This window comes from Ahaetulla prasina, chromosome 1, assembly GCF_028640845.1.
Source record: "Ahaetulla prasina isolate Xishuangbanna chromosome 1, ASM2864084v1, whole genome shotgun sequence".
Lineage (NCBI taxonomy): Eukaryota > Metazoa > Chordata > Lepidosauria > Squamata > Colubridae > Ahaetulla > Ahaetulla prasina.
In genome coordinates this window covers 129548539-129563428 of record NC_080539.1, presented here as the reverse complement: position 1 = coordinate 129563428, position 14890 = coordinate 129548539, and the positions used below count along the sequence as shown (strand labels likewise).

Below are 14890 nucleotides of genomic sequence, written 5' to 3'. Positions count from 1 at the left end.
TGGAACATGTAAGAGCCAGACAGTAACACTGTCTGAAAAAGAGGCTTTTCTCTCTCCTGTGAGTGTCTTCTGAGATTATTCTGCTTTCGATCTTTAAATGTGATGGATTCAAGTTACTGTTTAATGAGACTAGGAAATAATTCTATACTCTTGTAGTAATAGATAGTAACACATGAGATTTTGATCTTTGATCCTCTTTACTAACATATGACAAGTATGAACTGAGAGGAAATTCTGTTATGAGCATTCACTTCCACTGTTGGCTCAGACTCATTTATTTTGTCTTATCATATTTTCTACACTTATAACAACACAAAGCTATATTTCACTACAAAAGGCTCCTTTTTCCTTAGGTTATTTACGTAATACCTCAAACTATTGTACAATGTTTGAAATACCCAGAAATGACAGTATATATTACATAAAGCTAACAACTTTTAGTGTTAAGGGCCTACCCTTGATTATGTAGTTTATCTTCTTCTACAGATATAAAAACCTTAATACTGAAAAGAAGCCAGTACATCCATGCCACTTATTACAGTTTTGCATATCTCGTACTTTGGCCTTAAAGAGGTCAGAGTACGATCAACCAAATTGTGAAGTTGCTTTGCCCTTTTGTAGGTTTTTCAAACCCAATTTGAAACCAGGGAAAGAAGTTAGAACTCATCAGAGACCTTACTTATCCACCCAGTAATGCTGCCTTTTCAACTTTGTGTAGAAGGTTCAAGATCAAATCCAGCCTCCCAGTTTATACATTATTATTGTAACGGTTCACTGCATAGTCAGCCAGATGTTCAGACCAGATTTGGCATTTTTGTCTACCTATTGGGTCTACCTGTTGGGTATCCAGCAGGTTCTGACCAGTTCTGGAGAACCAGTAGCGGAAATTTTGAGTAGTTCAGAGAACTGATAAATACCACTTCTGATTGGCCCCGCCCCCATCTGTTCTCTGTCTCCCGAGTCCCAGCTGATTGGGAGGAAATGGAGATTTTACAGTATCCTTCCCCTGCCACGCCCACCAAGCCATGCTCACCAAGCAACTGTCACAGAACCGGTAGTAAAAAAATTTGAATTTCACCACTGTATCAGATCTTTTCCAAGACCCTGGGATAGACAGATAAGGATGTTTGATGATGTTACAGATATAGTCCCAGGATGTAAGGTGTTCCAAGTAAAGCCACCTTTTGCAATTGACTGATGGCGCATTTCTCAATGCTGATGGTGTTCAAGTGGTACTCCAGTTGTTTTGGAATTGCACCCAATGAGCCTATCGATTATTAGGACCACTATTGTGTGCTTTTGCCACAGTTGTTCTATTACTATTTGCACGTCTTTGTACTTTGTTATTATTATTATATTTATTTGTTGCCTATGTAGTGCTACGTAGTCCAAATTAAGAGACTCTACTGGAGATTTCCCCCCATTTCCAAGAATCCGTGAAATCACATTTGCTATTTAAAAGAAGCAAAACAATGGCAAGCACAACATGCCTTGTAGTTGAAAGAAAAATTTTAGGCCACTTTAGTCAAAATGTATGCTTCAATGAATCCCTAATTGACCAAAATTGATATAACATCTGCTTTAAAAAATATGCCACTTTGGGTCCATCCAAACAACTTTTGCATACAATTAAAGGTGCCTATTCTTAACTAAGAAATAATTGACTGAAAAATAATTAACAATATTTTCAAAAGGCCGGAAAGTCTGAAGTGAAATTAAACCAGGAATTTTGTTCACGTGTATCCCAACAAGATTTTAGACATTTCATAAGAAGGGTACTTTAAATAATTAATTTGTAAATTCAAAATGTGTACTGCAAACATTGGAATATTATTACATTTGGAATTCAGTGAAATAAATCAGACCCTCAGTAAACTAAAAAATATTTGTAATTGCAAAAATTGTGAGAAACAGAGGAACTATCGCCTTTGTCATCACAATTCCCTCTTAGTTCCAGCATTAACCATGAATCAAATATAGTTATGAATTCCAGTAATTCCAGGGACTATTGGTCATGTGTAATGTACTGAAGATTGTAACTGATATACACAATGAAATAATGTTTAAATAGGAAAAACTCTATTACCTAGCTTACCAACCCATAAATGTTATTGGCATTTTGCCTGCAATATGTGATTTTGGTGCCCTTGACAAAAATTATGCAAGATGTCAGATGGAAATACCAAAATCTCACAATTTTCAAATCACTAAAATTTCAGCTACGAAAATAATAATGTCTTTTTTTATTAATGTGGAAATTGTAGACACCAACTAAGGAATATCATATATTCGTGATACTCATAGGAAGTGATCATCTCTAGATTTTATGAATAAAAAGAAAGCCTGGTGTGAAAAAAACAACTGCAGCTTTTTGAATGGCACATTGCTATTAAAGCATCAGATAAATTGGCTGAGAGGTGTGAGCAGATAGAATTCATTTTTGTTTTCTTTAAAAAAAAAGGCTTCCTCCATACAAATGGCTTTATACAATGGCATAATTGATGGAACTAATCAGCATTTTTATCATTTAACCAAGATAATTTAAAAAGTAGGTTCCACTAAAGGTTGATGAACTAGTAAATTTAATAACAGAGATTAAGCATTTACTTGATTGAAGGAACCAGCTAACAACCTCTCCAAAGATTAACTTTATTCTTCCATTATTCTCTACATTCCATAAAACTGATATTGCTCAAAAAAACAGAAAGCAGTAGCAATAGCATGGCCTGCATAATAACCAACAAAAAGGACCACATAAGTTCTTCCCAGACATTCCCTCTACAATGAACTTTGAACAAATTCTGAAATTAAGATCTTAGAAACCCATAATAAGTAAATACTTATTTCAGTTCAGTTCTGAACTTAGTTCAATTAAGCTAACAATGTGGATTTTGATGGGAATTCTGTGTGGTTGCTATCTTCTTTGTATTCCTTTTTTTAAAAAAATGAAGATTTGGCAATTGACTTAATAAGGGAATTTCTTATTAAAAGTTTCCTCACCTACAAAACTGCATTGTTACATGTCCTGCCTTTCATTGTTTCTGAACTAGCACAAACTTTTTAATGGGCTATATTTCAAGTTTTTGAATAGGATGATTCAAAGCACCTTCCTTTCTGTTTTTCCCGGGGTTTGGCTTAAGTGAAAAATGTATAATGAAGGACCAAACATTCTCTGCCAGACAGATTAGCATATGTTAAAGGTTTGGCTTATCCAAATTTTGCTTATGATTTTATTTTTTTCCCCCTGGGGAACCCTTGGAAACATTCTGCGATTGAGGCAATAAATTATCCCTATTCCATTTCCACTTTAGCATGCCACAACAAAGATAATACTGTATAAAAGATCTTCAGATCTCTTCATCAAAGAAGATGTTACAAAAAGAAATGGGGAAACAGCAAAGAGAGGAAACAAACAAATAAGGCTGGTTATTGATACTAAAATTATGAACTCTAAACAGTCACAATCACTGACATAGTGGAAAATGAGGAATAAACTCAACTAGTATAAACAGTCCCCAGATGATTATAATATGCTGATATTATCTTACTACAACAGATGGAGCTATGGATACTGTGATGAGATTTCTACCCCCTTTAGTAAATAATGATACAAACAGATTAAGCTCTTTCCTCAACTAGGAGCCACAGGATCCATTACTACATGTTATTCTCAAAATATCATGGAAGTTTTTTTTTTAAAAAAAAAAGCCAAACTGTCACTCTTCTATCTAATGAAAGCCAATGCAAAGTTCCATTAATGTTGCATGGCTTACTAGCTTACTAATTGTATCTGTAATGATTTATTTCCTTCTTTAGTTCTTAGCAAAAACTAGAAATGGGAGATCCATTCCTAGCTTCCTGCTGAATTTTTATAAGCTCCACATGAGATCAGAAAATATTCCAGAACAACTAAGAACAGAAAGTCGGCCAATGTTGCTATTGGAATAGTAAGGATTTAACCTATGTTTTATGGGACCATAAGATTATGGGTGCAAAGAGGATAATGGGAAAATATTTGTTAGACTTTCAAATCACTGCTGCAATGTGGTAGTAAACCCAAAACCTCCTCTCCCTCCAGGTCCTCGGTGCAGGTTTAATTTTTGTATGCAGCTCTTATTAAAATAGTACTCTATGAAGATCCGGATGCTGCTTCTACCATCTGCAAAGTTGGTGGGGGGGGGGAAGCCAAACCTATCTGCTCCATCACATTCTCTGTAACTCACAGAATCCTTCGAAGAGGGGGAGGTCACTTGATTGGGCAGGGTGGAGGGAAATGTGTTGCCATGGGCAACATGGCAAAGAGAGTGATAAATTTTAGCATCCCCAAAAAACTGAATCTAATCCCTAAGAGAATGTTTCCCTAGGTATCTACAAATATGTCTTGTTGTAAAATAAAATACATAAATCACAATGTTTCTAACTTATTTTGTTAATGCATCCTCATAAAACCAAATGACATTTATCTGTTTCACAGTAAAGAGCAAACAGTAAGGCACACAGAGTTGGCGCATTTTATAGGATTCCTTCCTACTTTTGTCTTCAGAAAATCATATTCAATTACACACACAAACATACAGCCACAAATGCACATATTACCTATGCACCTATGAGAACCATTATCCTTGGAAATATTAACTTTCTGGTATAATCAGATTGCAGATGTGAAATAAAAATACAATACAAATGTATACAATTAAATAGCTTAATTTATGATATTCTATGAACAAAAATGCCATATAAATGAACGTATGATATAGTTTATTTTGATTGGTCAATAAGAATAAGAACCTATTTTAACCACTAAGTATCTCACTAAAAACTGAGTCTCATTTGTGAAATCATTTTTTTCACTTTAATTAATTACATTTTAATTAATTTGAATTTAATTTCAGAATATAGTTTGAAGGGCAGTTGTGTACAGTTTGACTTCAAAACTGAAAATAAGCAAAAGATTCTTTGGAAAAATATTACAGTAATAACATTTAAAATGTACAGAAGGCCAATAATCTGAATATTTTTAAAAGATATAATACCAGCCCAGAAACTTTAGTAAAAATAACAAAATAAATAAAAAATTTGTTACTCTCTTTTGGTTTTAGGAATTCAGCTGGTATATCTAGTCCAGCACATGTTTGGCCCAAGAAAGATTTATCTATAGACATCCCTCAAGAGTTGTTCATGGACCAAGTCCAGACAGCTTTTAAAAGTCAAACCTGCTTTATGCTCACATTAATAATCTCCATGTGCAATTCTTTTGTGTTGAAATGAAAGTAGTTGAAACATATCCGCATCTACACAATTCTTTTCTAGGTCTCTTTCTTTTATTATAATTATTTGACTACAAATCAAACCTTCTAATAAATGTATCAACAATGGCTTTCAGAAAAAAACAACCCTTTAATTTCTGAGCATTTTGGAAAGATACAAGGAATACATCCTAATTACAGTGATGCATTTCAAATGTATACAGAACCGTATGGCTATAACCTTGTAAAATGTCAAGACTCAAACAATATGTTTGAATTATCGTACTTAATGATCACGTATCATTCTAAGCCATCTTTTATTTGGTCATGATTTCTTGAGTCAATCACAATTGGATGGATGCATCCAAGTCATGGTTTATAAAGCATAATAGCAAAGTTTAATGTACTAAAGCAAAACCAAAACATATCATTTAATTTACAATGATGCACAAATGCTTATGGCAAGTATATTCCTTTCTCCCACTCCCCTCCTCTTCCCTTCATAGAAGGCATGTAAGTGACTGCTATCTAGTAAGGAAGAGAACAAAGTGTGCAAGTAACCAGTACAGTGTGAGTACAGAGGGACCAGCAAAGAATCCACAGGTGGGGGAAACTTACTAGTCTGCCAGAGTTCCCATTGACTTTCTCCCTGCAAGCTTCCTAGGCAAGAAGTTGCACATCCAAAGGCAGCAGACAGGAAGCAGAGGTGCAAGGTGGGCAAGGTGCAAGAGAATGTGAAAAGAAACTGGCAAAGGGTGCACTTACAACCTTCCCTGCTGAGTTGTCCATTGACTTTCTCCATGAAAACTTCCCCATCGACTTGAGGAAAGCTGTCAGGCAATGCTGAAAATGATAAACATGTGAGTGCAACTGACCACAGCTGGGCACTGGTGGTCCTGAAGCGGCAACAACTTTCCCACAGGAGTCATGGATCCTAGCATTCTATAAATTAATCTATTAAATTACCTTGGTTCAATAACTGTTGCCATATGTCTTCCAATTTTGCCCACTTGTAGGTTATGAATTAAGCAAAGACAAGAGTTTTAGTAGTATACAGATGAATAAAACTACCTCTATATTTGACAGTAACTAAAACAGTAGAGATTGCTTGAACTTTGCCCTTCTTTTTTTCATGCTTACTTATATAGATTACAACCTATATGTAACCCATAAGAAGGAAGATGGGAATTCTGTCATTATTCTTTTTGGTGTGGGCATGAAAGATACATTACAGAAGCTTGCAAAAAAAACAACAACTTCTGGATTCACAAATCCTTCTAGACCAGGGGTGATATTCAAATGTTTTCCCTACCGGTTCTGTGGGTGTGGCTTGGTGGTGGGGTCACGTGACTGAGTGGGCATGGCCAGCTTGACGTCACTCACAGCAACGTGGGGTGGCACTATCCCACCAAGCCACACCCATCAAGTCACGCCCACAGAACCAATAGAAAAGTTTGGTCACGTCTTCAAGCGTTCAACATGGCTGCTTCTCCCCTCCTTCTCATGTTTGCTCTGTGTGTATGAGCCCGAGAAGGAGGAGAGAAGCAGCCACGTTGAATGCTGTGGCAGAGAGAAGCCAAACTTTTTTCCTTCCCTTCACAGTGGAGCTCCCTTTATGGTCCCCCACTGGCCCCCTCCCTCCTGGGACTGAAGTACCTTAAAGGAACAGGCAGGCTGTCACAGCTCCCTTCCCTTCCCTGCGAAGGGAGGAAGAAAAGTTCCGCCAGGTCTTCACCTCCTTCTTAGGCATACACACAGAGCGGAAGGGGTGAGAGATGAGTGGGCAGGGGTGAGCTGGGCTAACTGGTTCGGCAAACCACTTCAAATCGCCGCTACTGGTACCCGCAATCTGGTCTGAACTGGTCGAATTCCACCCCTGTTCTAGACCTATTTTTTTATTACTGGAACTATAAACATCAATAATATGGATGAGCATCATTTCTGTCTAAAAATGATTAACAATTCACTATATTCAGCTATAGGTACCTATATTCCTCTCAAATTGTATTATTTAAATGCACGTTTCCATTACTTCATCTCTACATGAAGTAATTTGAAATGTAGAAATATCTCCTCACCTCACTAACAATAAGAAATATAACTTTATTATAGTCAGAAGTGAAAGACATAAGGGCCGTGGTGGCTCAGGCTGTAAGATAGCCTGTTATTAAAACACAGCAGCCTGCAATTACTGCAGGCTCGAATCCCACCAGGCCCAAGGTTGACTCAGCCTTCCATCCTTTATAAGGTAGGTAAAATGAGGACCCAGATTGTTGGGGGGGCAATAAGTTGACTTTGTAAATATACAAATAGAATGAGACTATTGCCTTACACACTGTAAGCTGCCCTGAGTCTTCGGAGAAGGGCGGGATATAAATGTAAATAAAAATATATATTAAAAAAAAACAAGCCAAAAAAAACCCCACATCTTTCCCACTATGGCTATTTCAAGGAATTGGTAGGACACCTTTCTTTCAAAGAATTTAAGATGATATTGTTCTGCCTCTCTGTTAACCCCACAATATGATACATAATGTTTTTATTCCAAAAGAACAAAGATTGTAGAATAAAAGACTACATGGGCCACAATTGAAATATCAATGTCCCACTTTACACATGCAATTCACTTCTTCTCCCTCTGTCCTTCTCAGAAACCACTGCTAATCACTAGTATTCTGCAGAGTTTAGTAAAAGCAGTTTTCAGACAGCTGATCATCTAATTGCTAGTTACATGACTGGCTAGGGCAAGGTTGCCCAGTTAATTTTGTGACTGACCAGGGATTTATAAAGGAGGAGCAGGAAATAATAGGTATTGTTGAGGTACAAATAACTTTTCTGGTATTAAAATCACTAGGTGTTCTCATGGCACTCCTTCAGCTTTCATGCCAGGTTCAGTATAACAGTAACCTACTTTTAGCATTATTTCATCTTACATGTCTATCATGTCTGGTACAAACAGACATTCATATGATTATGCAATATGGTAGTATCATATGATTTACATGTGTTGACAATATAATGTACAATTTGAATTCTGTTGCGCTGAATCAACCTTAGAGTCAAAGAACAAACCATCAGGAGATAATTGTAGTATCTGTCACTCCTGGCTAATGCACCAGAGTAGGTACACACCCCAAAGGAAAATGCTACTGACAGATCAGAACAGAAGCTCCAGGATGATTCAGAAATGCTGGTTCCCTGTTTGTTGCTAAGATTTCCATGAAGAAAAACTGTTCATCAAAGAAGCATTTGAATGCAGGGTGAGTCAGGTGCAAAACTTAACATAGACAATCTTCAATATGAGAGCAACTAGGACTGGAATTTCCATCACTAAGCAATTCTGTGGTAAAGGAAGAATGAATCAGGTTAGCAATGACAATCCTTAGAGTACTGGTTGCCGGTAACTACATCCCACAGTCATTAGGCTAGGCAGCTTCCTGCCAGTTTCCCCACAATTGAAGTCAGTGGGAAAGCTGGTAGAAAACTGCAAGACCCAGGTGTACAGCAGGTAAATAGCTGCTGCTGGGCAGGGAAGGGAATAAGGGTATGTAGGAAGGTCAGGGAGAGTGCACAAAAGGTGCAGCAAGGCATGGGGAAGATGCAAAAGAGTGTGAGGAAGGACTAATCAAATATATTTGAAAATATATTTGATTAGCACTATTCAATTCCAAATGACTCCAGGTGATTCACAATACATGCAGAGGAGATGCAAAACGTATCTCAATGGATATAACTTCTAAGATTTGGAAGTTTTTGAGCCCTACCTTCATATTCTATAAACAAAGAAGAAACTAAAAATAAACAATACAAATATCTGTGACAGAAAGACTTTTTTTTTTGCAGTTTTGCAGTGTGGCTCCTAATGATGCTCAGGAAAATAATCTGCACATAAGTAAAATTTTTAAGGATCCTTGAAAAGTTAAATGTGGTTTCATTTTCCCTAAATTATCTTGCATATGTTATAAAAGAAATAAAGTAGACATAGCCCAATTTTCTATCTTTGAAACTAGGATTCCTGTTTCGAAATAAGAATGAGTCTTAATTATAATTTTCAAGACTGACAGAAAATAAGCGGTGCATATGCCAATGACTTCCAAGGAAAATAAAAGGTTAAATATCATTTTCACAGCATTTAATTAAAATAGCATCACCAAACTTTCCTGTTATTTCCACAAGGAAGTAGAGTAACCTTGAAAATGTTCTATTTAACTAATCTACTGATAGTCTATTTTCCTTTCTCTGCAAAAACACTTAGCTTCATATTTAAATTTTAGTTTTTGACTGAAAAGTATGAATGTTATAAAGAGGTTCAGAAGATTAGGTTTCATTTTGCCAGATTATTAGATGTTAAAGACCAGGCCTTTGCAGAATTTTTACAAAGTGACATTTATTCCTAAATTTAATCAAGGGCTACAAGTACACACTATCTTTTAAACTGTATGCAAATATGATGGAAATATTCTCTTCACATTATCCTTACAGAATCACTATGGACACCTGCATCATCCATCCACCCAAACTACAAATTTCTTAAAGAACAAGCATAGGTTTTAATAGGTAATGTTCAAGACCAGTTCTTGAGAAATAATTTCTCATGAAACCCCAGTGAGAAAGGCTGGATATGATTGATGGCATTCTTCCATTGCCAAGTGGAAATATAGTACTTTCTCTTCAGCACCTTTTGCAACAACTAGTACAGATTTAAAATCCAACCTCCAAAACTAAAAAAAAAGCTTTAAGGGAAAAGCCGGAAATGAAGATGGAGCACAAAGCATAACTTCTCCAATTTTCCGAGTTCACAAAACAACACAGGTTGAGTTTGTCAAACATGCTAATATGAAACATGATTAGCTAGTGCTTCAATGTGTTATATAAGCATACTCATAACCTTGCAATACATTGCAATACATTGACAATTTGGTAACTCCTTTTTGTGAAAGACTGCTTATTTTTCACTATTATTTTTAAGCAGAAATATGCTTAAATATTGATAAAGATAAGTACAGAGAAAAGGGATAAAGTTGACTAAGTGATCATATATAGCTGAGTATGCTCCATATTATTTAATTTACAGTACCTGTAACATCTTAGCACTACAGGCACACCTTATTATCACAGCAGGTGGCAGCATCTACCTGACCTTGTCTAATCTGAGAAAAACTTAAGTAGAGTCAGACCTGGATATGACTTAGAAACAAGAGTACTATACAGAAAATTCAAGGGCTCTATGTAAATTAGATTAAAAAGTTTTTTTAATACAGTGGCAAACTATATCCATATTTTTCTCAAACATGTTCAGGTAGTCATTAATAATCAAGTTCAACATAATGGGAACTTTACTTGTTTCTATTATTTCATTAGGTACATTTATTTATCTATTTTAGAAATGTATAAGGTTGCCCAACTCTGGGTGAGATACAGTAAAAACCATTATTCAATATATTTAAAAAATCCTAAATTCCATTAAAAGTTGGAAAAGTACAGCCTATGGGAAGAGCAATGGTGAAAATTATATTCAAATTACTGCCATTTGAGCAAAAAAGCTGAAAGAAACTAGTTGCACTATAAGAGCAGTTTCATTTCCATTATTCTAACATAATACAAGATGAATTTTTCCTCATCAACATGACTGCAGTCCTATGTTTACTTTTTCCAGAAATGATTCCCATTAAATGCAATGGGAAATCATTTCTCCTGATGAACTCCTTGTTTTGCTTTCTACATGAAAGAAGCCCTAACCAAGGGTTTATCATGTCTTTGATGGACCAAGTATTTTTACCATTTTACTACAAGGCAGGGTATTATGAAAGTTTTATAAAGCTATACAGTAATACTCCTCAGTTCCCGCTCTCAAAAACAAAAATTTAAAAATATAGTAACATCCATGTAGATCCTAAGTTCAATGTGAATTTAGCCAGTTCAACAGGGCTTTAATCTGTTAGCCTTCTTTCTGAAAATTTCACCTCCATCCCACATTAAGTACTTTTTTATTGCACTGCATTCCATCCCCCACCTCTTTGTGGCCTTGTCCACAAAGTCTGGTAGTTTAGCTCTAATCAGATGAAGCTGAAGCACTATGAAGAATGTTGCTTGGATTGTTATAGCCAGTTGAGGTAGTGTAGGAATAGACTTTTTAAAAAAATGAAATAGTGCACCTTGATAGGAAAAATGAAACAGCACAACATTCTCATGATAGAGACACTGCTTAATCTTGCTGAAAAAGCCAGATATTGTTGCTAAGAGCAAAAAGCTGAAAGAAACTAGTTGCACTATAAGAGCAGTTTCATTTCCATTATTCTAACATAATACAAGATGAATTTTTCCTCATCAACATGACTGCAGTCCTATGTTTACTTTTTCCAGAAATGATTCCCATTAAATGCAATGAAAAATCATTTCTCCTGATGAACTCCTTGTTTTGCTTTCTACATGAAAGAAGCCCTAACCAAGGGTTTATCATGTCTTTGATGGACCAAGTATTTTTACCATTTTACTACAAGGCAGGGTATTATGAAAGTTTTATAAAGCTATACAGTAATACTCCTCAGTTCCCGCTCTCAAAAACAAAAATTTAAAAATATAGTAACATCCATGTAGATCCTAAGTTCAATGTGTATTTAGCCAGTTCAACAGGGCTTTAATCTGTTAGCCTTCTTTCTGAAAATTTCACCTCCATCCCACATTAAGTACCTTTTTTATTGCACTGCATTCCATCCCCCACCTCTTTGTGGCCTTCTCCACAAAGTCTGCTAGTTTAGCTCTAATCAGATGAAGCTGAAGCACTATGAAGAATGTTGCTTGGATTGTTATAGCCAGTTGAGGTAGTGTAGGAACAGACTTTTTGAAAAAATGAAATAGGAAAAATGAAACAGCACAACATTCTCATGATAGAGACACTGCTTAATCTTGCTGAAAAAGCCAGATATTGTTGCTAAGAGCAAAAAGCTAAAATGATTGATATTATCACATATACGTTTATGTATATGTGATTATAATGATTATGATGGTGATGGTTATATGTTAACACTTTGAACCCTAGAAAACACACTGTTCACCATAGAAATAGAATATGCGATATAAAACAATAAAAAATATATGTATTGAGCTGCTGATCACTGTCTCAGAGTGAGCAGTCAGTCTTTACTTCCTAAAAAAAAAAAAGAACAAAAAGCTAAGGTTTGATTATTTGCGTACGGTATACATACACTGAAAAGATCACATAGTAGGCAGCTACGGTAATTTCCCTAAGAAAGCAATGTGGATGGGTGATACAAGGTTGACTTAAGAAGGTACACTGTACAATACAGGCAGTCCTCGACTTACAACAGTTCATTCAGTGACCATTCAAAGTTACAACGGCACTGAAAAATATGACTTATGACCACTTTTCAGAGTTATGACCTTTGCAGCATCCCCTTGCTCGTGTGATCAAAATTCAGATGCTTAGCAACTGGTTCATATTTATGATCGTTCCTGTGTCCCAGGGTCATCGAGAGCTTCTGACAAGCAAAGTCAACGGGAAAGCCAGATTCACTTAACAACCAGGTTACTAACTTATCAACTGCAGTGATTCACTTAACAACTGTTAAGCAAGAAAAGGTCGTAAAATGGGGCACAACTCACGGAACAAACGCCTCACTTAACAAGAGAATGTCTGCCTCAATTGTAGTCGTAACTCGAGGACTATCTATACTTTCAGTTTACTACTACTAAGAGCTGTCACTGTCGCTTTAACAGCGCGTTACAATCCATCCCTTGGAACCGCTTCGCCTGCTATTTTCAGCGTTGCTTTTAAAGCAAAGTCTTTAAGCCCGAAAAGCAGCCGGTCCCCCACTTTCCATTCTAGCCACTTTCCTCTTGTCCATGGAAGTGTTATCTTGTTTTCTACACGCACACAACCCGTCCAGTCTGCCGTTTAAACTCCAACTGAGATCGGTGTGGGATGATCCTGCCAAGAAAAGCCCAACCAATCGGACGGAGCCTGGGTTCAAATTACTGGGGAAAGCGGCTGGGCTTGGGTGAGGGGGGGCGCTTCGTTCCTGCGCCGGCCGGCGGTAGTTGTTGTTTCCCTTTTAGCTGACAGGGCGAGCGCCGAGGCGGAGCCAGCGCAGAAAAAATACAAGCCGGTTCGGCTAAGCCAAAATAAATAAATAAATAAATAAAACCACCAAAAAGCGTGGAAAAAAATGTCAAGCCGGCGAAGACTCTCGGCGTCCAGAGGGAAAAACTCTCTTTGCTTTGGGAGCCCGTCCCGGGAAAAGAAGGGCTGGAAGCGAGCCGGACCTGGGTTCCCCCGTTGCTCTCCCCCACCCAAGACAGCCACTCTCGCCCCGCCGCGCCCCTCTCCTCCTCCGCGGAGCTGCTTCCATCCAGCCACCCTGGACCGACCCGCGAACCTTGTTGAGGGCTGGGTCGCGTAAAACATCGCAGCCCCTCTTGGTGGTCCACCTAGGTTTCCTCCCGGCAGGTGCGGCGGCTTCCATGCTCGGGGCCGGCCGGTTGCGGAGCAAAGGAATCGCTGGTGGAGCCGCACTGGTCGGCGGATGAGACGCCTGTTGCCGGTGGTTGGCGCTTATGGCCGGGGCTGCTGTGGCGGCCGCCTCTTGGGAGGAGGAGGAGGAGGAAGAGGGAGAAGAAACAGAGCTTCCCCAACTGCCTCCTCCTCCTCCGAGGTCAGTGGAGCATTGGGAGTCGCTGAGTCATTCCGGAGGAGTTGTTGGAAGCAACCGCGGAGGCACTTAAGGTGTTTCCCGGGCGGAGGGCATTAGCCGTGAGGGGCGCAGGCAGACTCCCCTCGATCCGGGTGGCGTCGTTTTCTTTGGCCGCACCTTAGTTTCACACCTGCGGCACCCAGGTCGTGTGAAAGCTAGAGTGCAAACTGATAATTTGAAATGAAATAAGCCCCTTGAGCACATATTCAAGCGAGGTTGAGTGCATGCTGGTGTATAAAAAGGTAGCTAAATTAGTTACCCTAATATTAGGATAGGGGACTAGGAAAGAACTGGCCCCCTTGCAAGCTGCCCTTCTGGTCGTGGCTGCCGAAACCAAGAGTGATTTCTTGTTAGGTTGAGCTAGGAAGCATATTAAAAAATATAGGCCCTAAAACAGGTTTATGTCTTAAAAGACAAACAAACTGCAGATACTCTCAGAAACCTACACAATTGAGCTAGTCTTAGCTATTTTGTGACCTTACTTCCATCCCACCATGGTTACATCTGCCATAAATAGTAAAATATTTCCAGGCAAATTTAAGTTCTGTGTACAAAAAGGGTGGTGATTTTGGAACAAGAAATCTGAGAAGGCTATTTTTAGTCACATATATTAACTCATGAATAAAAGAAAAACAATTGTAGACATTTAATTGCTTTAGTATTTGAGCATATCTTTTTCATTACACTTAATGCACAACACCGTTTGCAAATTAATACAGTAACAACATAATCTCTTAAAACGTGTTAAATATATTGTCCAGCCTATTTAATAGTCTATAATACTTGGCAACCAGATTCAGTTTGGATCCTGTGTATTTAATCTGTGGTCAGCATCTCTTCATTAGGTAAAACCCTTTTGAGCTTTAAATTGCTAATATTTTGTAATATACAATATTTTTGTGAAGAAAAAACTTTCATAAATGTTGTTTGGGC

The 14890-nt window shown here is 37.7% G+C and overlaps 1 protein-coding gene across 1 annotated transcript in view; it reads right to left on the bottom strand.

Moving 5' to 3' along the window:
• ME1 (malic enzyme 1) overlaps positions 1-13909 on the bottom strand; it is a 127274-nt gene extending 113365 nt beyond the window's left edge. The window contains exon 1 of the mRNA XM_058175780.1: positions 13643-13909. Within this exon, the coding sequence (XP_058031763.1) occupies positions 13643-13729 (87 nt within the window). The 5' untranslated portion in view covers positions 13730-13909. The remainder of the gene's footprint in view (positions 1-13642) is intronic.
• Positions 13910-14890: the final 981 nt, after the last annotated feature.